Source organism: Mobula hypostoma, chromosome 2 (genome assembly GCF_963921235.1).
Source record: "Mobula hypostoma chromosome 2, sMobHyp1.1, whole genome shotgun sequence".
Taxonomy (NCBI): Eukaryota; Metazoa; Chordata; class Chondrichthyes; order Myliobatiformes; family Myliobatidae; genus Mobula; species Mobula hypostoma.
This window is the reverse complement of record NC_086098.1, coordinates 25,769,056-25,795,934: the sequence shown is the minus strand read 5'-3', so window position 1 is coordinate 25,795,934 and position 26,879 is coordinate 25,769,056. Positions and strand designations below refer to the sequence as shown.

Sequence of the window (26,879 nt, the reverse complement as noted above, 5' to 3'; positions counted from 1 at the left end):
GGGACAACGGCCGAGTGGAGCTGGCTGAAGGGGGTGACTCGACCAGGTCCAATGTGTGTCTTCTGGAAGGGGATACGGGGGAGACATGGAACAGGTTGTGGTTGGAGACGGCTTCTATGAAAATACCCTGCGTGCATGGGGAGGACTGGCATGATGTGTGTGTGTGTGGGGGGGTGGGATTGCCCTGCCAGGCGAGGAGGAGGCGGAGCTGAGACATGGTGGGAGGGAGAGAGTGAGAGCGGCGCTCGCCGCGCTGGCCGCAGTTTCTTAGGACGCACCCGCGGCTCACGGAGCAGCGCACGGCGATGGCCCTCACACTGGAGAATTACATCGACTCTCTCGATCCCACCACTCTTCCGAGGGTTCTGCAGATTCTGTGTGGAATTTACTCCGAAGGTAAAGCTTAGACTTCAGAACTGCCGGTTCACTGGTCCCACTGAACGAAAAACTCTTACATGGGTGTTTTAAATTATATTAATTTTATTTTCTTGCATCATTTGTTACCTGCGCCGTGTTGGACAGATTGACACGAGTGTTTTCGATGCACAGGGGTCTAACAGTGAAGTAAATTTAAAAAAGTTAAACATCTCAATTAAATTAAAACTAAGCACAAACTGGATTTACTTCGCTTAATTTTAATGTTCAATTCCTCAGTGTGCGTTTGTATTAAAGTTAGTATGCATTCGGTGTGAATGGACCCTTAGATAAATAAAACTTTCGCTGCACAATGTACCTTGCCTGGCTGGCACCTGGTTTGAGGTTATTCTTCTCGCGGCGCTAAATGTAGTTTAGTTTATCTGTGATCAGCTGGAGTTTTAGTGCACCCTCCTGAAGGGTGTTAATCTCCAAGGGGATTTATTTAAAACAATCCAGTGAAAAAACTTAAAAGAAAGTCATTTCGGGGAAACGCCTGAGCGAGAGTGGAATTAGCATGTGAACCTTTCGTTAACATTTCGTTGTGATCTACTTTCTAATGCCTTGAGTTTTCAACGCACCAGATTCTGCAGATATCCGGTGTTGTTCAGCTTGCTCCCCGCTGTTCCACTTGCACTTTACTTGTCAATTCTCCAGTGCTTGTCTCCATGTTACCTTTTAAAAATAAATTTTAAAAACTGTCGGATTTGGGGGTGGGGGTGAAAGGTTGCTTCATATTTACCGGAATTCTCGCATTAAGGAAATGCCTCACCCAGGCCATACACACTACTCACTACTACCATCCTGCAGGAGCCTCAGGTGCCACATCATTAGGATCAGGAACAGTTTATACCCTACAATCATCAGGCTCCTGAACCCACGTGGATAACTTCAATCACCAGTACTCTGAATTGATTCTACGACCTACAGGCTCACTTTTCAAGGACTTTTTACAACTCATGATCTCTGCTTTATTTGTATTTACAGTTTGTCTTCTGCTCATTGGTTGTCAGTCTTCGCTAATGTTTCGTTTTCATAAAATTCTATTGTATTTGTCTTTTTCCTGTAACTGTCGGCAAGAAAATGGGTCTCAAGGTTGTGTAAGGTAACATATACAGAATTTGATATTAAAAGCAGCGCACACAAAATAATGGAGGAGCTCAGCAGGTCAGGCCGAGACTCTTCTTCAGGTCCGAGTCCTGAAGATGGATCTCGGCCCGAAATGTTGACTCTTCATTCTTTTCCATAGATGCTGCCTGACCTTCCGAGTTCCTCCAAGCTTTTTTGTGTGTTGCTTTGGATTTCCAGCATCTGCAAACTTTTTCGTGTCTTTGATATTAAATGTCCTTTGACCTTTGAATATAATTCTGTCACGAAACAATCTTAATTTTATATTTGATACCCGGGCGTCTCGGCAGTTTGATTTGCTGTTAGTTATTTTCAGAAGCATCTTGTTTTGTAAATTCCGTTGTGGTTTATAGTTGCACTAATTATATATACCGTTGATTTTGTGGTTCTTTTCATTGCTTACTCAATGTTTGGAATACTCTTGAATGAATAGAAATAAAAATCTTGTGGACTCTGAGCCAATATTGATGAGCACCTAACTTTATCCTGCTTTCTACGTCAGTTGTTAGCTCCCTCTGCTTAGTAACCCAATGGCCAAATGACACTTTTTTTAATGCTATCTCATCTGGGCATCAGATAATATTTCAAAAAGACTGGGCAAATTATCTTTTGTGTTCTGGCCGGAACTTGTACCTCAAGCAAGCTCCCTAAAGATGGACATTATATGGTGCTGGCAGATTGCCGGAAGTACTGTGCACAAATTGGCTATTGCTTTACAAATTCTTCCTTCATTAGTTTCTGAAATTTTGGGTGCATAGAAGTCATGAAAGATTCTATGTTAATAAAGGGATTTTTCTTCCCATCAGTGTTGATATTTGCTTGGGGACAAAAACTGAACACAAATAAGATGGGAAATAGTAATTTAAAAAAGTCTAAAGCAAAATACATTGGCAAGGTAGGTTACTGCCTCCAAAAATGTTTTCTATTATATTTAATTTCACGTTTCTTCTGACTTAATGGTTGAAAATATCACTATAAAGTAAAATGTCTTTTCTAAACACACACACGCAACTCTTTTCCTTTTTATGTGATTAAATTAATTTATTTATCTTTCTGACTCTCAATTTTCAAACTCTGTTCTTGGACTTTTTGATCGTTTATGTGGAAGTGAGTGCACAGTTAGTCACTTTCTTTTGTCCTGAGCTGATCAAAGTATTTGTGTTTTCTGTGTGTGATGTCACATAAATCTAGTTTTAAAGTGATAGGAGAACAGCTAACAAAAACAGCAACATTTAAAACTCTCTGAAGTATTTATAGAGTTGGAAATAAAACTGCCTGTATATTTGCCATATGGCCAACTGATAAGGCACCATAATTACTGATTCCTCACTAAAAATGATATAAAATATTAGTAAAATTATTTTTAATAGCTTAAGAAATTTGACTCCAAAATCCTTTTCCACATTTTATACATAAGCAAGTACTTCCAAATAAATTGAAGTAACAATTACATATTCAGGATTATGACCCACATTGCTGATTCAGGAACAGCTTCTTCCCCTCCACCATCGGATTTCTGAATGGACATTGAACCCATGAACACCACCTCACTATTTTTTATTTAATTATTAACTTATTTAATTTAGCTGTTTGAATATATACAATGCCTCTAAAAAATATTCACACCCTCCTTGGAAGTTTTCATGTTTTATTGTTTTACAACATTGAATCACAGCAGATTTAATTTGGCTTTTTTGACACTGATCAACAGAAAAGACTCGAGTCAAAACAAAAACAAATTTTACAAATTGGTAGAAATAATTGATTAGATAATTACTCACCCCTTCAAGTTAGTGTTTAGTAGATGCAACTTTGGCAGCAATTAGAGCCTTGAGATTGTGCGGATAGGTCTCTATATCAGTTTTGCACATCTGGACATTGCAATTTCCGCCCATTCTTCTTTACAAAACTGCTCAAGCTCTGTCAGATTGCATAGGGATTGTAAGTAAACAGCCCTTTTCAAGTCCAGTCTCAAGTTCTCAACTGGATAGAGGTCTGGACTTTGACTTGGTCAGGATATTAACTTTGTTGTTTTTAAGCCATTTCTGTGTAGCTTTGCCTTTATGCTTGGGGTCATTGTCTTGTTGGGAAATAAATCTTCTGCCAAGTCACAGTTCTTTTGCAGACTGATTCGGGTTTTCCTCCGTGATTTCCCTATATTTTGCTGCATTCATTTTACCCTCTACCTTCACAAGCATTCCAGGGCCTGTTGAAGTGAAGCATCCCCACAGCATGATGCAGCCACCACCATGCTTCATGGTAGGGATGGTGTGTTTTTGATGATATGAGGTGTTTGGCTTAGACCAATTTTGGTTTCATCAGACCATAGGACCTTCTTCCAGCTGACTTCAAAGTCTCTCACATGCCTTCTGGCAAACCCTAGCCAAGACTTCATGTGAGTTTTTTTCAACAGTGGCTTTCTCTCTGCCATTCTCCCATAAAGCTGCGACTGGTGAAACACCCGGGCAGCAGTTGCATGTACAGTCTCTCCCATCTCAGCCACTGAGGCTCGTAACTCCTCCAGAGCTGTCATGGGTCTCTTGGTGGCTTCTCCTTCTAGTCCCCTTCTTGCACAGTCACCCAGTTTTTGAGGATGGCCTGCTGTAGGCAGATTTACAGCTGTGCCATATTCTTTTCACTTCTTGATGTTTGAACTTAACTGCACTCCAAGGGATATTCAGTGACTTAGAAATGTTCTTGTATCTGTCTCTTGACGTGCTTTTCAATAACCTTTTCACGGAGTTGCTTGGAGTGTTCTTTGGTCTTTTGGTGTGTCATATTAAAGGGGATGAATATTTACTTAATTATTTTGTTTTATATTTGTAATTAATTTAAATCACTTGGTATAGATCTGTTTTCACTTTGATATAAAAGAGTCTTTTTCTGTTGAGCAGTGTCAAAAATTCAATGTTGTAAAACAATGAAACATGAAAACATCCAGGTGGGTGAATACTTTTTATAGGCACTGTATCTATCTATCCAAATTAAAAAGGCCAAATTAAATCTATAATACACTGTAATTTTGCAATTTTTTAATATGTATTGCATTGCACTACTGCTGCATAACAAATAAATTCATGACATATGGCAGTGATATTAAATCTGATTCTGATATGCAATAAGTTCTGTGTTACTGTGTACTTCTGTAGGGAAGCACCATATTTTGTCAAACTAAACAAATGCAGACATTATAGATGTGTGCTCAGGAATAACTAACAGTGATTTCTGCTTAGATGTTTCCCCCTATTGGGTTTATTGCATGGGGAAGTAACAGAGGACAGATTCCATTCCACAAGGGAGGGAAGGACAATATTGAGAAATAGAACAGCATAATTTACAAATCGTTATATTAATAAAAATGGATAAAGATTTTCAAAATGTGCTGGTGTTTGATAGTAATCCTACTTCTAAGAAAAGTGCAATGCTGCAATAGAAAAACCCAGTTTGATTCCACAGAAGCTTTTCTTTGCTTAGAAAAATCTATACACGTAAAAGTTGACAGTGGGGAATATAACCCAGGTAGCTCCCTTCTTCATGCAAAGCAGCCCAGCTTTTCTAGTCAGTTTTCTTTCTTCACCATCCCTTCACTTCCAAAAGCAGTATTTTCATCTTTGCAAAAGGTTCCGTTGTTAATGGTTGCTGTTTTCTTCTCTGTCCAAGAGTATGCTCTCATTGAATGCATCAGAAAGTCGTGGCTTCAAGAGAAATTAAAGCGGTGGACAGCTCTGTCTTGTAAATCACATGCTTGTTCTGTTGGTGACTACAGACAACTCTTCTTTAATGCAAAGTGCTGAGGTTAATTTTAATCCCTTTTGAAATCAGTTAACTCAGTACTGACCGAGGATTGAACTCAACAGTTTCCTGGACAAATTGTCCAACTACACTTTGGGTAAACTTGCTGAAGAGCTGTGCTGATTTTGCTGTAAATCATAAAATTTGCAAGAACCTTTGCTGGAATTCTCTCTCATTCTGTATTTTAGAGTGGACTTTATAGACTGGTGTTGCATTGCAGAATTACAGACATATATTGGCGATTGGAGTGTGAGGCTCCACAATGGTGTAGATTTCGTTTTTGTGCCACCCAAGTTCCCTGCATTCAGTGGTAAAACTTTCTGCTTTGGGTGCACGTTCATTTAACAGGAAATCTTTTAATCTTTCAAAGGCTTCTGTTTAAACAAAGACATTTCAATTTAACATCCTGCGACATTTCGGTAGATACTCTACAATAGACTGTTTTTGGTAGATGGTCAAAAACCAAAAAAAAGGTCTACAATTTATCCATTTATATACAAGTATTATTCTGTGGAGTTAGTTACTTTTTTATTCCTTTTCTATGCATTGCTTACTGTTTCTAAATTTCCTACTGTGATGGCTATTCAGTGAATAGTTTTATAGTTTGAATATTATTATTATTGTGTATAGCATTGTACTTAAATTTCCTTTAAGCAGAGACGGTGTCTGGAATTTGACGTGCCGATGTTTTTCTGTATTGAATTGTTTCCTCTTTTTTTCCGGCTCTAATATTTTGTACTCTTCTAAGTGGCGGGCTTCGCCACGGGAGTCGTCAAACAAGATGGTGGACCCCGACAATATTTTCCTGCATTGAACCACAGCTGTCCTTGATAACCTGAGCTGAGCACTGGCTTTATGTCATGAACCCTTCCTGTGACTCTGTCGAGTGCTGTGTTTTACGTGTGAGCTTCAAATAAATCTGTGATATGTGCCCGATTGGAGGAAAAAATGAAACGTTTTAATGTTTATTTTGCAAGCTGCCAGGGAACTACAGTATGTTAATGTGGACAATTACTGATTTCTAATGGAAAATGATTGTATAATGGGCAATATTTCATAAATTGTTAAGATTTCTTATTTTTGGTTCACTTAGGCTTATCTATCTATCTATGTGTTAACTTCTCCACAAATCTGATACTTGCTGCCATTTTCAATTTTTTTTGTCAGCCTGGTTCCTTGGTGATGTAGTTCCACTGTGAATTGTGCTTCAACATGCACATTGGAGCTGAATTAGAATCGAAAATAAACTATGTTTTCAGTGAAACTGCCTACAGCATCCCCAACACGTGTGATTTAAAGAAAATCCTTCATGGTCCAGTTCATGACCACTCTTCTGTGAGCTTTACAGTAGATAAAATCTGTCATCATTAAATGAGGCTGGGTTTAGACTTGGGTGGCGTAGACGCACAACACTTTACAGTACCAGCGACCCAGGTTCAATTCCCACCACTAACAGTAAAGAGTTTGTATGTTCATCCTCGTGACCACGTGGGTTTCCTCTGGGTGCTCTGGTTTCCACCCACAGTCCCAAGACATATCGGTTGGTAGGTTAATTGGAAAGGGAAATTGTCCCGTGATTAGGCTTAGGTTAAATCGGGGGATTGGTGGGCACCGTGACTTTAAGGGCGTAATCTGTGCTGTATCTCAGTAAAATAAAAAAAGTTGTATAGATACCAGAAAGATTGGGAAGTTGGGGGCGAGATATCAGGGAACAGTGTGGGATGTTCAACTTGGGACACAAGAGCCCTGGTCTCTCAATATTTCTGACCAAACAAGCATTTACATTGCAGGGAAATTTAATCATGCTTTAAATATTGCGACTACATTTTGTGCCATCTTTAATACACTGCATATCTGAGAATTATCAATGGAAGCAGAAGATACCACATTATCTAACCTTCCCAAACCCTGGCACCTCACTTCTCCAATAACCTTTGCTCAGCACGAGGGAGAATAGCCAAATTCCCTGCTGATACCTTCCGTAAAGGAACGAACAGAGTTGGTCATTTCTGTGTGGTTTATGAGGTGCAGTGACCCACCATACAATTGCAATCATCACAAGTCAGTGGAGTTCAAGCAGGAGGATAGTTTAAACTTCTCAACAGTTTCAATAAATTAACTCATAGGAATGTAACAAAACCAGAAAATAATAAACATGAGAAATTCTGCAGATACTGGAAATCCAGAGCAACACACACAAAACACTGAAGGAACTCAACAGGTCAGGCAGCATCTACGGAAATGAATAAACCGTCAATGTTTTGGGTCGAGACCCTTTTTCAGGACTGGAAAAGAAGAGGGAAGGTGCCAGAATAAAGAGGTGGGGGGAGGGGAAGGAGGCTAGCTAGAAGATGATGGGTGAGAAAGGTAAAGGGCTGGAGAGAGAGGAATCTGATAGGAGAGGAAAGTGGACCATAGGAGAGAGGGAAGGAGGAGGGGTCCCAGAGAGAGGTGTTAGGCAGATGAGAAGGGTTAAGGGGCCAGAGTGGGGAATATAAGAGAGGAGGGGGAGAGAAAACATTTTTTACCGGAAGGAGAAATCAATATTCATGCCATCAGGTTGGAGGCTACCCAGGCGGAATAACACACAAAATGCTGGAGGATCTCAGCAGGTCAGACGGCACCTATGGAAAGGAATAAATATTCATTGTTTCTGATGAAGGGTCTTGGCCCGAAGCATTGGCTGTTTATTCATTTCCATAGATGCTGCCTGACCTGCTGAGTTCCTCCAGGATTTTGCTTGTGTTGCTCTGGATTTCCAGCATCTGCAGAATCTCTTGTGTTCAGAAAGCTCAGCAGGACAGCAAGCATCAGTGGGAGAAACAGAACTAGTGTTTTTTGTAAAGGAGCTTTTGTCTGACACAAGGTCTTCAACCTGGAACATTAACTCATTTTATCTTCCACAGATTTTTGCCCGACTTGCTTGAGCGTTTCCAACAATAATTTCAGATTCCAGCAACTTCATTTTTTTTTTGTTTTTGGATACGATGGTGCTGCTTGCTTTAGTAGCAAGGGTCTGGATCAGTCATTAGACTGTAAAATTGTAGCATGTCACTTAGTGGACACAGTTGAAAACAAAATGCTGGTTTAAAACAAAATAAAATCTGGCCCTGTCACCTTAATGCACAGGTCTAATGTACCATTTTAGGCCTTAATTGTATTGCTTTATGTTTTTCTGGTGGAATTTGGGGTGAAGAGGTGCTGCTAGAGCGGTTCTGCTTAAATTTTCTGCTGAAACTCTTTTCCTCATCAGCAAGCATAATGTTTTCAGTCAACTATCCAATCTGTAGGATTTTAGAAACCTATCGCTAAGATTGTATTGAAAAAGATCCTATATCTCATCCTCTAGAGGGAGGAGGATGAGAGATAGCTTGATTGAGGTGCGCAAGGTGATAAGAGGTATGGATCACGTGGATAGCCAGAGACTTCTTTTCTAGGTTATAAATAGATAATATGGAGAGGGGAAGGGGTTATTTCAAGGTGATTGGAGGAAAGTGTAGGGGAGGTATCAGAGGTAAGCATTTTTTTTTACACAGAGAGTGGTGAGTGTGCCAGGGTGATGGTAGAGGCAGTTACATTAAGGGGTTTAAAGTTGGGCATGTGGATGAAAGAAACATGGAGGGCTGTGTGGATTGATTTTAAAGTGGGTTAAGAGATCGGCACAACATTGTGGGATGAAGGGCCTGTACTGTGCTGTACTGTTCTATTCGGTTCTGTGGTAATAGTGTGAAGTTTACTAATGAGCCTTCGTATTGGTTGTCACAAAGATTTTCCAGTAGCCTCCTCTTAGCTGTATACACTGGTGTAAGTAACAGGTATATGAATTTACACAGCAGATGCAGGAGTGGGTAATTTAAACTTTGAGACTGCTGTGGCATTCAAGGCTAATCTGATTATAACCTCAGTTCTGCATTCACACCTATTCCCAGTAACCTTTTACGTGTTTCCGATCAGAGCCCTCCCACTTTTGCCTTAACATTAAATGACTCTGCTTCTGTTGTCTTCTGAGGGAGTTCCAAAAGCTCTGAGCCCTTTGAGACAGAGAGAGAAAAAAAAATGCCTTAGCCAAAATGCTAGAGGAACAATGTAGTTTATGGCATCTGGAGGCGTAGCCTGTTTTGTGGATGAATCAGAATCTGACTCAAGTTTATTATCACTGACCACGGTTGTGAAATTTCTTATCTTTGCAACAGCAGTACAGTGCAATACATATGGACATTGAACCTATGAACATTACCTCACTACTTTTTTTTCTGTTTGTTTTTGCACTAATTTTAGCTTAACTATTTAGTAGACATATATATACACTCTTACTGTAATTTATTTATTTATTTTTCTATATTTTCATGTATTGCATTGTGCTGCTGCTGCTAAGTTAACAAATTTCACGACATACGCTGTTCATACTAAACCTCATTTTGTGTCTTGCTTTAAATTATTTCTATTAAAATAAATAGGCATCCGTTAGTCTCGTGAGACCATGGATTTGCGCCTTGGAATGTTTCCAGGGCGCAGGCCTAGGCAAGGTTGTATGGAAGACCGGCAGTTGCCCATGCTGCAGTCTCCCCTCTCCACACCATCGATGTTGTCCAAGGGAAGGGCACTAGGGCCGATACAGCTTGGCACCAGTGTTGTCGCAGAGCAATGTATGGTTAAGTGCCTTGCTCAACATGCAGCCTCAACTGAGGCTCGAACTAGCGACCTTCAGATCACTAGACCCACGCCTTAACCACTTGACCACGCGCCAACACTTCTATTAAAATAAGTAGTGCAAAAATAGAAAATTTAAAGAAAGTAGTGAGGAAGTGTTCATGGGTTCAATGTCTATTCAGAAATTGGATTGCAGAGGGGAAGAAGCTGTTCCAGAATTATTGTGTGTGTTCCTTCATGCATCTGTACCTCCTTCCTGATGGTGGCAATGAAAACAAGGCACGACCTGGGTGATGGGGGTCTTCAGTGATGGACACTGCCTTTTTTAAGGCATCACTTGTTGAAGATGTCTTGGATACTATGGAGGCAAGTGTCCATGCTGGAACTGACTAAGCTTACAACTCTGCAGCTTATTTTGATACTGTGCCAGTAGCACCTCCCCCTCCCATTACCAGACAGTGATCCAGCCAGTTAGAATGCTCTCCACAGTACATCTGTAGAAATTTGCAAGTGTCTTTGGTTACATACCAAATCTCCTTAAACTCCTAATGAAGTATAGCCATTGTCGTAACACACATAAAAGTTGCTGGTGAACGCAGCAGGCCAGGCAGCATCTCTAGGAAGAGGTGCAGTTGACGTTTCAGGCCGAGACCCTTCGTCAGGACTAACTGAAGGAAGAGTGAGTAAGAGATTTGAAAGTGTGAGGGGGAGGGGGAGATCCAAAATGATAGGAGAAGACAGGAGGGGGAGGGATAGAGCCGAGAGCTGGACAGGTGATAGGCAAAAGGGGATACGAGAGGATCATGGGACAGGAGGTCCGGGAAGAAAGACGGTGGGGGGGGGACCCAGAGGATGGGCAAGAGGTATATTCAGAGGGACAGAGGGAGAAAAAGGAGAGTGAGAGAAAGAATGTGTGTATAAAAATAAGTAACAGATGGGGTACGAGGGGGAGGTGGGGCATTAGCAGAAGTTAGAGAAGTCGATGTTCATGCCATCAGGTTGGAGGCTACCCAGACGGAATATAAGGTGTTGTTCCTCCAACCTGAGTGTGGCTTCATCTTTACAGTAGAGGAGGCCGTGGATAGACATGTCAGAGTGGGAATGGGATGTGGAATTAAAATGTGTGGCCACTGGGAGATCCTGCTTTCTCTGGCAGACAGAGCATAGGTGTTCAGCAAAGCAGTCTCCCAGTCTGCGTCTGTTGCTTGAATTTCCAGTATCTGCAGAATTCCTGTTGTTAGCCATTGTCGTGCCTTCTTTTGTAGCTGCATCGATAAGTTGGACCCAGGTTAGATCCTTGGGGATATTGACTCCCAGGAACTTGAAAATGCTCACTCTTTCCACTTCTGATCCCTCTGAGGAGTGGTGTGGTCCCCTCATCTTAACCTTTCTGAAGTCCACGATCAGTGAATTTTTGCATGGTAACTTTAAAGCTAGGACAAACATTAATGAAAGCTAAATTTATATCAGAATTTCTCAGTAGGTTATTTTGTGGAATTTAAATCAAATCTATTAGTAAATAAAGTTGTGCAACATAGAGTAAATTCTTTCCTATTGACCATTAACTATGAATTTAAAATTCATTGTAAAACAATACTGTAGCGCACTGCTGTGAGGGAGCGAGGGTTAGAATAGAGCAAATAGATTGTAATGATGTATGTACAATAAAATTGCATTTTCTGAAGTCCTTCTATCTAACACTTCATTGGTTAAACACATTGTTATTGCATTGTCCTCTTCTGGCTGCAAAAACATGCATAATTCATCATATTTTTTTCATATAAAATGAAATTGTTCTCTCAAAGTGGCCACTGGTCTCATTGACACCTATCTTCCTCTCTGTGCAGTTTTTGTGATGTGTTATGACTGACATGCAATTTATATAGAATGAGTATGGCCTTTTTAAACATGAAGCAATTAATTATATAAAAAATATTATAATAGGAAGAAAGGTTGTCAAAATGTATTATACACCTTTTTGTGTAGAAGTTACTGTTGCCATTTGAAATAATGGTAGTCTTTTCTATGGGGATGGAGCTAATCTCCAATAGCTGCTCAATATAAATTGGAAATTGCTTTAAGTGGAATTAGTTAGTTTCCATATTAATTAGTTTCCATATAGAAGACATCTGAACAAAGTTATTAGTCTTCTAAGAATTGGCTCCTCGCCTGAAATTTTGTTTCACCACTTTCACTTGACACATTAATTTGAAAATGATTTAGCCAAGCAGAGAATGAAGAGGCCTCATGGTGGTGGAATTTGAGCTATTAGTATTAAAGTAGAATAATAGATTTGCATTCTTTAATTGTAGTTCTTTAATTCAGAGAATGAAATTCCTTTCCTCTCAGCAGTATTTGACTTACTACCAATCCTCTGATTTTCTGTACTTTTCATTTATTCAGTGTAAAGATTAGGAAGACAGAATAAGATCTGTTTCAGCAGATATTCACTCGTTATTGCTTTTCCTCAGGAATGGCAGACCTATTTGGAAAAGATATTTCAGGTCTCCCACCTTATTCTCAGTCTGAATATTGGTTGGGCATAGAGAAGTATGGTGCCTAAAGTACTCATCCCAAATATGCATCAACAAAGTTGGGAATTCTTGACAGCTGCTGATCACATGCATGGTACAGTTGAGAGATAAACCACTTGGGAGAGGTGGAAACAGGAAATCTTGATTCCAAGTATATATAAGAGAGAGTACACTAATGAAAAAAATCATCTGTTAAAGCAGAAATATCCACACAGTGGTTGATTAGAAATATTTGAGACCGGCTATACACTCATTCCATTTTGTCCAAAAACTTAGCGTTTTGTGTATATTCTGTTCTCCCAACCTATAAACAAACTGACAATTTCAGACGGAGACAAAATAATTCAGAATGAACTGCAGCAACATGACTAACTTTGACTAAATGACTTTGACATAACTTATAATAACTTCATTAACCACTTGAATTTTCTGAGTCAACCCTTCCAGATAGATTCTAGATGGACTATATCTGATGAAGGTAGGTACTAGTTTAAGACCAGGATGTTCAATTAATGGAAATCCACAAGATTTATTTTCCTTCTCCTAGATTTCTGGATATCCCAGTGATGTCCATCTTAGAAACAGGAGTGAGGAAATCGAGCTCTATAAATGTTACGTTGGTTCCCTTTTCCTAGGAATGTACACAATTAAAAATGACACACCATACAGAGTTACTAATTTCTAGTAGGAACAAATAAAGGGATTAGCAATTTCTGGATTAACTGCTTGCTTTCTTAATTTCTCAGATAACTGGAAAAAAATATATCCAGACAAAGAAATTTACAATGCCCCAAAGCAACTATGGATGTAAAAGACCTTTTAGCCCAGCTTTTTAATAATATTCATTCTGAAGGAGATGATTGCAAAGAATTACCTCTCCCTCGCTTTCAACTATCTGTTTTTATTATTTGACTCAAAGATAGCTATGTGTTTTAACTTCTGTCTGAATTGTTTCAAAATTAACTTCTTTATGATGTGTGACATAGCCTTGATGATTTAAATAGGTTCAAGTTTATTGTCATTCAATCATATGCATGTATACTGCTAAACAAAACATTGTTCTTCTGAGGCCAAAATGCAAAACACGGTGTGTATGTGCTGTATAGTCCCACACAGCACGTACAGTCACAAAATAACATTAGCACAAGTCCCTGAGTGACAAGCCGGAAGATTGACCGGCTGATGTAGAGTGAGAGCAATAGTATAAATACGTGGAACAGCAGCAACAAAAGATGAAAGTGACCAGTGTTGGGTAACAGTGCGAATGTGAGTTTGGTGGTAGTTGGTCGGGGGGTGGGAGGAGGTGGACGTTAGGACATTCATACAGGTTGCAACATGTACAGCAGCAGTGGTGTGGTACGAAGTCTAACAGCCTGGAAGAAGAAGCTGCTAGTCAGACTGGTAGTATTGGTCCATATGCTGCAGTACCTTCTTCCTGATGGCATGTGATCAAAGAGGTGGGAAGGATGGGATGAGGGTTTGACAATGCTGGAGGTACTACATATACAGAGCTTCTGATACGTCCTGAATGGGTAGGGGAAAGGTCCCGATGAAGTTTCAACGGTCCTCACTATCTTTTACAGGTATATCTCTTTCTCCTGAGCCATGCGAACCATTTAACAATACACCACTATCCTGTAACCAAACAAGTCTGAGACCCAATCTTCAGTGGAAATTCACCATGCAGTTCCACAGGCATGTTGCCTCAGTGCAAAGAAACACATTTTCACGTGCACTATGGTATCCCAAAATCATGCCGAAAGTCTCATCTAATAATACAAATTGCCTTTTGACTTTTGGGTGATCTTCAGAAGAATACAAAGTGTTTGGAGACCGTACCATGTTTTATCCAGCGATGTGATTAGCAAGTACGGTTTGCTTAAAATGTTCAAAGAAAACTCCTCCAAGAGAAAGTAATTAATTATTGATTCTTAATTATACTTTCCCTGATTTAAATCTCGAATTTTAATGAACTATACTGAATTAATCTAATCTCATTCAAAAGCTGTTTTGGAAATCTACCCATTTAGTGGAGTAACTTCGTTATTTGCTGTTGAAAACGTACAGATAAAATTACCTTTTAATCTTATTTAGGAGCTCTGGATAAACTTCAACACAATATTTTCATAACACTGACAGACTATTAAGTTACAAGCATAGTTATTTAAATCTCAGTAATCTCTTGATATATTATGCATTTTTCACATTCCTAGAAACAAACACTATCGTTTGATTTGACAAATTTTTATTAAAGTTGAGCTTTGTCTCCCCAATTAAAGCATTATTCATTGTGTAATATTATTCATTCTATAATATTATTCATTGTATGCAGCCTTATGCCAGAATGCAGCTTTCTTTTTTTTTCAGGACTTGATCATTCTTTAGACAAAATATAAAATTCTCCTTGCATATTTTGTTCTTGTAAATGCCAAACATCCTAAGTCCCAGCCTCTGAAAGGCAAAGGCTGAAATTCAAATTGTCACTCTGCAAAATTTAATGATCGCTAATTAGTTCTTAAATTCTGTCGCTGCAACTTTTGCAGCTCAAAAGCCATCATAATCTGCTTTTTTTAAAAAAAGACTATCAATTGCCACTCTTCTCAAAAACCCAAGGGTTTAATTTGTCATTGTAGAAAAACGGGGCAGCACGGTAGCATAGTGGTTAGTGCAATGCCTTACAGCATTGATGACCCGGGTTCAATACCTGCTGCTGTCTCGAGTTGCGTTTATAAATTCTCCCTGTGACAGTGGGGGTTTCCTCCAGATGCTCTGGTTTCCACCCACATTCCAAAGAGGTACAGGTTAGTAGCTTAATTGGTCACATGGGTGTAATCGTTGTCTCGTTGGGCCAGAAGGGCCTGTTACCATTCTGTATTTCTAAATAAAAACAATTTCCCTTTATATTTTAAAAAAAAAGTTGAAGAGCTGTCAACAGAAAGAGTTAGCATCTCTTCAGCCTCAAGCACGCAGGCAACATCTCAGTTTGGGTTTGTCGTTGTGGCACCACTCAATCAGATTTTCAGTCTGCCTCCTATAGGCTAATTTGTCACTATGTTTGATGCGCCCGCCAGGGCGGTATTGAGGATGCAGTTGCACGAGGAGGTAGCAAGGCGCTGTGTTGTTGACCTATTGCAACAATAGGCAAATTGGAGTGGATCCAGGTCACTCCTCAGTCAGGAATTGATATGCTTCATGACTAACCCCTCAAAGCACTTCATCACGGTGCATGTAGGTGCTGCACAACAGACATTGAGTCAGGTTACTATGTTCTTCTTAGGAACTAATTCCTCACAGCGGTCAGTAACTTATTTGGTTAAAAGAAAACGTGCTGGTATTTGGAGTTAAAATTTTAGTTTTTAGTCCTTAGTCAACATTCCATCGAAAATTGTACATGTAGACAAATAAAGAAAATGCACATCTTCATCCAGTTCAGGGTTTTAATTCGTGTGATACCTAAGGATTTCAGATGTTTCCTAACCTTTGAGGAGCATCCGAAGTTGAAAACCCATGGAATAGTCATGTCTTTTAAATAAATTAAAAATCAAAATCATGGCATGAATAGAGTCACAGAATCATAGAAAGGTACAGCACAGAAACAGGCCCTTTGGCCCTTCTAGTCTGTGCCAAACAATTTAAGCTGCCAACTCCTATTGACCTGCACAGGGACCATAGCCCTCTACCCCAACCATGCAGGTACCTATCCAAACTTCTCCTAAATGTTGAAACCGAGCTTGCATGCACCACTTGTGCTGGCAGCTCATTCAACAATCTCATGACCCTCTGAGTGAAGAAGTGTTCCCTCATATTCCCCTTATGCTTTTCACCTTTCAACCTTAACCCATGACCTCCAGTTTTACTCTCACCCAACCTCAGTGGAAAAAGCCTGCTTGCATTTACCCTATCTATACCCCTCATAATTTTGTATACCTCTATCATATCTCCTCTTAATCTTCCATATCATAAAGAATAAAGTCTGAACCTATTCAATCTATCCTTATAACTCAGGTTCTCCAGTCCCAGCAACATCCTTCTAAATTTTCTCTGTACTCATTCAACCTTATTTACATCTTTCCTGTAGGTACTGTAAGTGACCAGAATTACACACACTACTCCAAATTAGGCCATGCTTTTACAACTTCAACATAGTATCCCATCCCCTGTACTCAATACTTTGATTTATGAAGGCCAATGTGCCGAAAGATTTCTTTATGACCCTATCTACCTGTGATGCCACTTTCAATGAATTATGGACCTGTATTCCCAGATCTTGTTGTTCTGCAGCACTCCTTGGTGCCCTACCCTACAAAGTTAAAAAGTAAAACTTATACAGAAAAGAACACTCAACGATAAAGATAAGATTATAAACAGATAAACGGCTTTCAGCTTTGGACAGATTGGTAACTGATACTGACCACAAGCAATTGACACTTCCTAACAAGCTAATTTCAGACAAGGACTGCAAAGTTAAACATTCAAACTAATTTTTAACCAAAATGAATGTAGTTTTATGACATCAATAGTTTCAGTGCCAGTTTACATTTTAAATATTGTTTGTGTATCTTTGCTAAACTTTTCAGGTTTTGATGACATACCCCTCCAGGTACATAGGTGAGATCACCAACATGCTGAATATATTCAGATAGTTTTATTGCTGTCCACTTATGTGTCCTAGCCATCCAATGTTCATATATTTCACCGTAGCCTTCCTTTGCTCTCCCCTCCTCTATCATTTGTATTATGGCAAACTTGACCACATGCCTCGGCTTACCGCAGTTCAAAACTCAAAGTAAATTTATTATCTGAGTACGTGTACTGTATGTCACCATATATTGTACCACACTGAGATTTATTTGCTTGCAGGCATTCGCAGTAGAACAAAGAAATACAATAGAATCAATGCAAAAACAAAACTGACAAACTGTGCAAATTAATCACCTCTTACTTTGCCCACTGGAGTAATTACTCTCTTACTTTTTCCCATTGGAGTCTTTCGAGTTTGGAGTCTTTAAAGCAGCCCCACCTGAGTGTATTTCATTCCTTCCTCCCTCTACCTCACCTGTCCAACATACAATAGTGTTCCCTTCCATTCTCGTGTTTGGATGGTTCGTAGTGAGATCCTCACGTACCACTTTCAGTACTGCCCGGGTTGGACAGCCTTGACCCTTTTATTCAGCTGCATTTTCTTCGCTTTTCTGATGTTTGGTCTGAACAGCAACTGAAACTCAGTGGTGGCTCCCCGGTATGCCTGGGTCCTGGATACCATTTTAATTAATGATGATTGGTCAGTGGTTGTCAATGTCTCTTTGCGATTTCGGGACAACTCGGGATTGCTTGACGCCACATTTTTAGAGAAACCTAACAAGCATTGACATGTGGATACGGTGGAATAAAAAATAGTAAAATAAATTTTAAAACAATATTTAAAAATTTAAAAAATTCTGCTGGGGTGAGTGGCTTATGGTCGGAGGTGGTAAAGTGTATCAGTTTCTGTTCCTCCGTTTCTTTCCTTGTTCTGAAGGTGCAGCTCCAGCCATTCTGCCCTGCCTGCCTGAGTATGCCTGCAAGAAAATGAATCTCAGGATTGTATATGGTGGCATATGTACTTTGAACTTTGAACTCTTACTGTGGCGACTTTGCCCTTGAGTCCTCCCTCTGAGTCTGGGTCCCCAGGGTGAACCATTGACAGGTGGTCACCCTGCTTTCATTGCTCAGAATCAATCTTACTGTTATGTGTCATCATGTTTGTTGTTTTGTGCCCACAGTACAGGGAAAGACGTAAAAATTACCAAAAACTAAAAAAAAGTGCAAAACAGGAAGAGCAAGGTGGTGCTCTTGGGTTCCTGGACTGTTACCATTGGCCCTAAATCATTCCAAGCGATTGTTCCATTATCCCTGAGGTTGGGCGAGACTAGAACTAGAGGTCATGGTTAAAGGTGAAAGGTGAAACTTTTTCAGGGAACATAAATTATGAACTTTTTCATTCCAGAGGCTGGTGAGTGTGTGGAACTAACAGCAGCAAAAGTGATGGATGTGGGTTTTTGATTTCAACGTTTAAGAGAGGTTTGGATGGCTATGTGGATGGGAGGGGTACGGAGGGCTACGGTCCAGGTTCAGGTTGATGGGACAAGGTAGAATAATAGTTTGGCATGGACTTAGATGGGCCTAATGGCCTGTTTCTGTATTGTAGTTCTCTATTGCTGCTGACATACTTGAAAACTCTGCTCTCACTCACTTGTGACCACCACATACCCCACACGAACTTTCTGAGCTTTTGTTAATTTCCCCTCTAAATCCTGAGCTCTGCTTCCTTTTTTTTTCGGACCCCACTCTGTTTAACACAAGCTCAAATATGCGTAACATGGTCCAAGAGTCGTTGCTCTCCCATCAATCATTTCGATGGTCTGAACCACTCTTTTTGCTCCTTTTCCCTTATCAAGCAGACATTAAGTGATGCGCCGTATGGCAGGAGACATGCTCCGTAGGGCCAAGTTATCCATATTGTACAACTGGCTCCAGCAGGTCAAGTAATTGCAACTGATCTCATTGTTGCTGCGGCCTTGGCTTTGTGCACAAGGACCTTCTCCTCTGGGAACTTCTGCAGAGGATTCTCAGCATGAACAATCCCAACCGTCTAGGTGCCCAGAAGGTTACTGACCCCAGCAGAGTAGCTGCTGTCATCTGTCCATCAGCTGATGCAATACCATGTGCAGTACCGTCCTCTTGCCTTTTCTCTTTGTACCTTTTTACTTTTATAGTGCGAGTTTCAGTGTCAGCCACAACATTTATGAGAGTAGTGTGGCTTCAGGGGCCTCTTCTTCAGTTAGCACTATCAGCGGATCCTGTTACAAGCTGTGAGACCAAACCACTTCAGAGTCAGGAGTGAGCTGGAAACAGGAAATCTTTGATAAAACTAAAGAATGTTCAGTATAGTTCAAAGGCTCTCTCAAAAAATTCATCTGCTCAAATGGCACTATTAATTATTGTAGCTCACCAACACACTGATAAGCACAAAACTACTTTAAAAGAATTACCTTCAGTAATCTTATGAACCCAGATAAAATAATGTTAACAAAATATATTTCATTAACTTAAATAACCTTTTATTTTTCCACATTTTACGTATTCATTAAAAGGGTGTGGGCTTCACAAGGCTGAGCCAGTGTTTAATTGTCCCTATCAGAATCAGAACCAAGTTTAATATCATCGGCATATGTCGTAAAATTGTTAACTTTGCAGCAGCAGTACAATGCAATACATATTTTTTTTAGGCATCCGTTAGTCTTGCGAGACCATGGATCTGCGCCTGGAAAGTCTTCACTCTCCAGGACGCAGGCCTGGGCAAGGTTGTATGGAAGACCAGCAGTTGCCCATGCTGCAGGTCTCCCCTCTCCACGACACCAATGTTGTCCAAGGGAAGGGCCTTGCTCAAGGACACAACCCACGTTGCCTCGGCTGGAGCTCGAACTCACGACCTTCAGGTCGCTAGTCCAATGCCTTAACCACTTGGCCACGTGCCCACAGTACATAATATTAGAGGAAAAATCGTGAATTACAGTAAGTGTGTGTGCATAGTTTCAGTATAAATAAAGGGACTGCAATTGGCATTTCCTTTAGCTCAATTTATGGAATGTTTCAGGAATTTTCAGAAAGCTTAGTATTGTTACAAAATCAGCTTCAGTTGACATTGATGAAGCATACTACTGTTGTGAAGTTTTAACTATATAAAGGTGCAGGATTTCTGTTTGCATCAAGTGTTGTATTTGTCACAGTCTATTAGCCTGTTTCATATGGCATTGTTGAATGGATTGTGGATACATACTGTACTTGTTGGTAGGTTCATTGGCTACTGTTAATTGCTTCTAGTGCAGAGGGGTGGTAGGGGATTGAGAGAGAATGTTTCAGATAAATATAGAGGGTTGGGAAGGGCAGGGTAATGTAATTGATGGAGACATACATAATTCACAACCTCCAACATTGAGTTGGGGTTCTCTTTAAGAAGCTGGTCTGACGTGCAGATGTTATAACATGAAGTTCAGTTACTGCGCTTTTGTGTTCAGGTTTTGGAGTACAATAAATGAGTTGTTACGGATTTTCTTAAACATAAAACGCCTCACACACACAAGAAAATCTGCAGATGCTGAAAATCCAAGCCAGCACACACAAAACGCTGGAGGAACTCACCAGGTCAGGCAGCATTTGTGGAAAGGAATAAACAGTCAACGTTTCAGGCCGAGACCTTTCATCAGGACTCATGTTGTTTTATTTGTGAAAACCTACATTGGTGAACCTGATGCTGTAAGATGATTCCAGAAGACAAATATCAGTTGTATTGTACTTTGACAATAAAATGGAGCTTTGAACCTTTGCGTTTTTGAATGTGTCAGCCAACGCAGTCACTTTGAAAAAGGTTTTATCCATTGGTGTAAGAGACTGTCCTGATGACGCTGCTAATAAACCTTTCCTATTAATAATGTATTGTTCTATTGTGATGTATTAATGTCTTTTAGTATGTGGATCTGTTTGCATAGCTCCTCTCTTCGTGTTCTTAACCTCAAGTAGTTTAGGGTTTGTCTTGTCACAGTATAAGCAGCTTTAGTTCAGAGTCGGAACTTTGTGGCTTTAAGCCTCCGAACAGAAACCTGAGCATGTGGCCCAGGCTGCAGTGTCGATCTACACTAGTGCTATTGCACAGCCTTTGGGAAAGGAAATGAAAGTGAAAAACCTGCAGATACTGGAAGCCTGAACCAAAACCAGAAAATGCTGGAAAAATATAGCTAACGTTTCAGGTCAAGGAACCTTCGCTGAAAGAGGTTGCAGGGAGAGTGGGTGAGAGACAGAGGGGACAAAGGGAATATCTCTGATAGGGTGGAGGCAGGGTTGCCAAGGTGATTCTAGATAGTGAAAACAAACACAGACATTCTAAAAGTGTGAAATGTAGGTCAGAGTGACTCTTTAACATATTCAATAATTTCTGGTAACTTTTTTTCTTCTGTTTGTTATCAGCACCAGCCAGTTGTGCTGCAATGTTGTCCATCTCTAATATTAAACGTCTTTATTTATTGCCTTCATTTAAAAAGGGCTGAAAAGAAAACCCTGAGAACTAGAGACCAGTAAGCCTAATGCCTGTGCAAATTAAGTTACTACAGGTGATTCTGAGGATTAAGGTTTTGAGGCATTCAGAAATATAGGGGTTAATTCACAGCCTTGCAGGTGGGAGATCCTGCCTCATGAATTTGATTGAGATGTCTGAAGAAGTAATCAAGAAGTTGATGAGGGCAGAGCTGTAGACATGGTCTATATGGATTTCGGTAATGCCTTTGATGTAGTTCCGCATGGTAAACTGCTGTGGAAAGATAGATTACATGTGATTCAGGGAGAGCTAGCTAACACAAATGACTTGATGATAGGAAGCATATGGTATTGGTTGAAGTTTATTTTTTAGGACTGAAGGCTTGGTGCTAGACCCAATGTTGTTTATCTTTTATATCAAAGATTTAGTTGGGAATGCACAAAGTGTGTGTTGTGGCATCTCGAACAAACCAATACAGCTGCTGGCAACCCACAGGGAGTAGTCCTTGTATGGTACACCCTCCAATCAATCCAATAATAATGTTCAAAAAAGTCAAAGAAATGTATTTGATCCTTTACTACCAAAACATAGTCTTGAAGTGATGAAAGTTATGAATCTAAAACTCGTGACATTAAACATACTTAAGCAAACCTAATTGAAGTTAAGTAGAGTTAAGTGACTTCAAATGTAGTTAGGCAGTCAATAAAAGATATGGCACCCTTCAGTCCCCAGTCTAAATGACCCAGAAAAAAGCATGAATGCATAACTAAACTCTTCACTTTTACCATGCCCCACCCACATACCATAATAAATGTGCAGCACTGAATACAATGCAGATTGAAAACAGATGCATGACTGCTACAGCATAATTAGTAAGTTTGCAGATGACACTAAAATAGGTCATGTTGTTGACAGTGAAGATGGTCATCAGGACTTACAAAGAGATCCTGATTAGCTGGGTAAGTGGGCCAAGCAATGGCAAATGGAATTTGATTTAGATATGTGTGAGGTATTGCATTTGGGAAAGACAAATGAGAATAGAACTTTCACGGTGAACAGTTGGGCCCTGAAGAATGTTCTAGAACAGAAGGACCTGGGAGTACATGTACATGGTTCCCTGAAAGCAGTGTTGAGGATGGTGAAGAAGGCTTTAAGCACGCAGGCTTTCATTTTTCAGATCATTGAGTGGGATGTTATTTTGTTGTTGTACAAGACAGTGGTGCAGGATTATTTGGAATATTGTGTTCAGTTTTTGTCACCATGCTATAAGAAAGATGCCATTAAACTGGAGAGAGTGCAGAGGAGATTTATGAGGATGTTGCCAGGACTCAAGTTTATGGAAAGAGGCTGAGCAGGTTGGAACTTTTCCCATTGGAGTATAGGAGAATGAGGAGTGATCTTATAGAGGAATATAAAGAGAAGCATAGTTAGAGTGAATGTTCACAGATTTTTTTCCCGGATTTGGGGAATCGAGAACTATGGAGTTTAAGGTGAGAGGGGAGAAATTTCAAAGGATCCTGAGGGGCAATTTTTCACCATTGGAGTGATCAAATTATGCAACGAGCTGCCAGAAGCAGTGGTTGAGGCAGGTACATTAACAGCATTTAAAAGGCACTTGGACAGATGCATTGAGAGCGGGGGTTTCCAAACTGTTTTATGCAATTGACCCCAGCCATTAACTGTGGGGTCTGTGAACCCCAGTTTGGGAACCCCTAATTTAGAGGGACATGAGCCACAGTTGGGGAAAATAGGACTAGCTTAGGTGGACCATGCTTATCCACACCTACCACTCCACAAGCCTTTGCATCCACCACATCATTCTTCGCCACTTCCCCCATCTTCAACGGGATCCGACCGCCAAATACATCTTTACCTCCCCTCCCCCCACTCTCCACTTTCCATAGGGAAGGCTCCCTCCATGATTTCCTTGCCAATTTGTCCCTTCCCACTAACCTCCCTCCTGGGTCATACCCCTGCAAGCGACAGAAATGCTACACCTCCTCCCTTACCTTCATTCAGTTCTTCCAGGTGAGGCAGCCCTTCATCTTTGAATCTTTTAGTGTTGTCTGTGTGGTGTCCGGCGCTCCCGGTGCGGCCTCCTCTGCTTGGTGAGACCCAATGTAAATTGGGGGACCACTTTGTCGAGCACCTCTGCTCCATCCGCCAAAAGTGGAATTTCCCAGTGGCCAACAATTTTAATTCCTATCCTCATTCGCATTTCAACATTCTGATATGTGAGTCCATTGTCTCCTCTTTTGCCACCTCATGTTCTAGGTAGCCTCCAACTTGATGGCATGAACATCGATTTCTCCTTCGGGTAATATTTTTCCTTCAACCTTCCCTCTTCTTCAATTTCCCCACTCCGGCCTCTTATCTCCTCCTCACTTGCCTATCACCTCTGCCCTGGGGCCCCTCCTTCCTCCCTTTCTCCCATGGTCTACTCCCTTCTTCTATCAGATTCCTTCCTCTCCAGTCCTTTACCTTTCCCACGCACTTCATCTATCACCTTCCAGCTGTCCTCCTTCACCTCTCCCCACCTTTTTATTTTGACGTCTTCCCTCTTCCTTTCCAGTCCTGAAGAAGAGTCTCGGCCTGAAATGTCGACTGTTTACAACAGGAATTCTGCAGGTGCTGGAAATTCAAGCAACACACATCAAAGTTGCTGGTGAACGCAGCAGGCCAGGCAGCATCTCTAGGAAGAGGTACAGTTGACGTTTCAGGCCGAGACCCTTCGTCAGGACTAACTGAAGGAAGAGCTTGTAAGAGATTTGAAAGGGGGAGGGGGAGATCCAAAATGATAGGAGAAGACAGGAGGGGGAGGGATGGAGCCAAGAGCTGGACAGGTGATTGGCAAAGGGAATATGAGAGGATCATGGGACAGGAGGCCCGGGGAGAAAGACGGGGGGGGGGGGGAACCCAGAGGATGGACAAGGGGTATAGAGAGAGGGACAGAGGGAGAAAAAGGAGAGTGAGAGAAAGAATGTGTGTATAAAAATAAATAACAGATGGGGTACAAGGGGGAGGTGGGGCATTAGCGGAAGTTAGAGAAGTCAATGTTCATGCCATCAGGTTGGAGGCTACCCAGACGGAATATAAGGTGTTGTTCCTCCAACCTGAGGATGGCTTCATCTTTATAGCAGAGGAGGCCGTGGATAGACGTGAGAATGGGAATGGGATGTGGAATTAAAATGTGTGGCCACTGGGAGATCCTGTTTTCTCTGGCGGACAGAGCGTAGATGTTCAGCACATGGTGCTCCTGATGTGGCCTTCTATATATTGGCGAGACCCGACGCAGACTGGGAGATCGTTCTGCTGAACACCTACGCTCTGTCCGCCAGAGAAAGCAGGATCTTCCAGTGGCCGCACATTTTAATTCCACATCCCATTCCCATTCTCACATGTCTATCCACGGCCTTCTCTGCTGTAAAGATGAAGCCACACTCAGGTTGGAGGAACAACACCTTATATTCCGTCTGGACAGCCTCCAACCTGATGGCATGAACATTGACTTCTCTAACATCCACTAAGGCCCCACCTCCCACTCGTACCCCATCTGTTATTTATTTTTATACACACATTCTTTCTCTCACTCTCCTTTTTCTCCCTCTGTCCCTCTCTCTATACCCCTTGTCCATCCTCTGGGTTCCCCCCCCCACCCCCGTCTTTCTCCCCGGGCCTCCTGTCCCATGATCCTCTCATATCCCCTTTGCCAATCACCTGTCCAGCTCTTGGCTCCATCCCTCCCCCTCCTGTCTTCTCCTATCATTTTGGATCTCCCCCTCCCACTTTCAAATCTCTTACTAACTCTTCCTTCAGTTAATCCTGACGAAGGGTCTCGGCCTGGAATGTGGACTGTTTATTCATTTCCATAGAATCTGCCTGACCTGCTGAGTTCCTCCTGCATTTTGTGTGTGTTTCTCTAGATCGGATCTTTGTTATCATAGAATGCCTGGGCTGAAGGGTCTGTTTGCATGATGTCTGACTCTAAGTCCAGTTCTTCTCCCTCTGCTCCCTGATGTACAGATTATTTCCAACATCATTGTCATTGTTCAGTTGGTAACAGCTCTGACATGTCTTCTGCAACCTTCTACGTCCCTTTGTCTGTCTTATCCTTTTCCGACTGCTCTTTTTAAGCTCTTCAACTGATATTTCCATAAATATTGGAATTCCCTCTGAAATCCTGACCCCACCCTAGCAGAAATATTTCCTTTCCCCTATGCTTCCCCCCCCCCCCATCCTCTCCACGGCTTTAAATTAACTTTTCCGTATCCACTGAAACGTTTCTGACCTATAATATTAGCTCTGTTTCTCTTTCTTTAGATGCTACATGACAATTTTTTCCTCTTATTTCTGGGGCAAAAAAGGGAATGTTGGACTGGAGCCATTCTACCCAGTCAGATGAACAATCAGATCCAATCACATCATTCAAAGCGGGTCGGGAGATTTTCCAGTGCCTTGACTAACCCCAACCCTCAACCAGCATTGTTAAACATCAGGTGGTCAGTACACGCATGAATATTTGTTCCATCTTCCAATGTATAAATTGACTGCCATGTTTGAGTGACCGGCTTAGGCCCGATTGAATATTGAAAGGCCTAGTTAGAGTGGACCTGGAGAGGCTGTGGAAGCCAAGTCATTGAGAATATTTAAAATACAAGCTGATAGGTTCTTGATTATTCATGGTGTCAGGGGTTTTGGGGAGAAGGGAGGAGAACGGAGTTAAAAAGGATAATAAATCAATCATGATGAAACACGGGAGCAGGCTAGATGGGCTTATGGTAAAATTGTGCTCCTGTGTCTTATGTACTTATGCTGTTTGCAAGAGTGAAGGTGGAGCTGCGTGTTTTAAAGCTGCACTTCATTCAACAGTTTTTATTTGTGTTTTATGATTGTTCAAGCCCCTTTCTAAGGTAACCAACCCATGGGACTCCTGTGTAAATAGGACAATAGTGTGAATGGGGCATCATTTCTTTGGAGTAACAAAATTGTAAAATACTCTTGGAAATTTGCAGTTATTTTCTCATCGAAAAGAAACTTCAGAAGCACACATACAAAATGCTGCAGGAACCCAGCAGGTCAGGCAGCATCTTCGAGCTGCGACCCTTCATCAGGACTGGAAGGAAAGGGGGAAGAAGCCAGATTCCTGCATCTGGAGAATTGCTTGTGTTTGGGAAAAGGGACATGTAGGTATTTAGAATAAAAACAATAGATGGAATGGATCTGAACAGTTTCTTGAATGTTTTCAAAAAAGAGGTCAGAAAGTCATAACCAAAGATGAGCTTCTTAAATGA

At 41.0% G+C, this 26,879-nt stretch overlaps 1 protein-coding gene across 1 annotated transcript in view; it reads left to right on the top strand.

Annotated features, from left to right (window-relative positions):
• Window positions 1-221: 221 nt before the first annotated feature.
• themis (thymocyte selection associated) overlaps window positions 222-26,879 on the top strand; it is a 56,067-nt gene continuing 29,409 nt past the window's right edge. Inside the window, exon 1 of the mRNA XM_063070654.1 lies at window positions 222-396. Within this exon, the coding sequence (XP_062926724.1) occupies window positions 306-396 (91 nt within the window). The 5' untranslated portion in view covers window positions 222-305. The remainder of the gene's footprint in view (window positions 397-26,879) is intronic.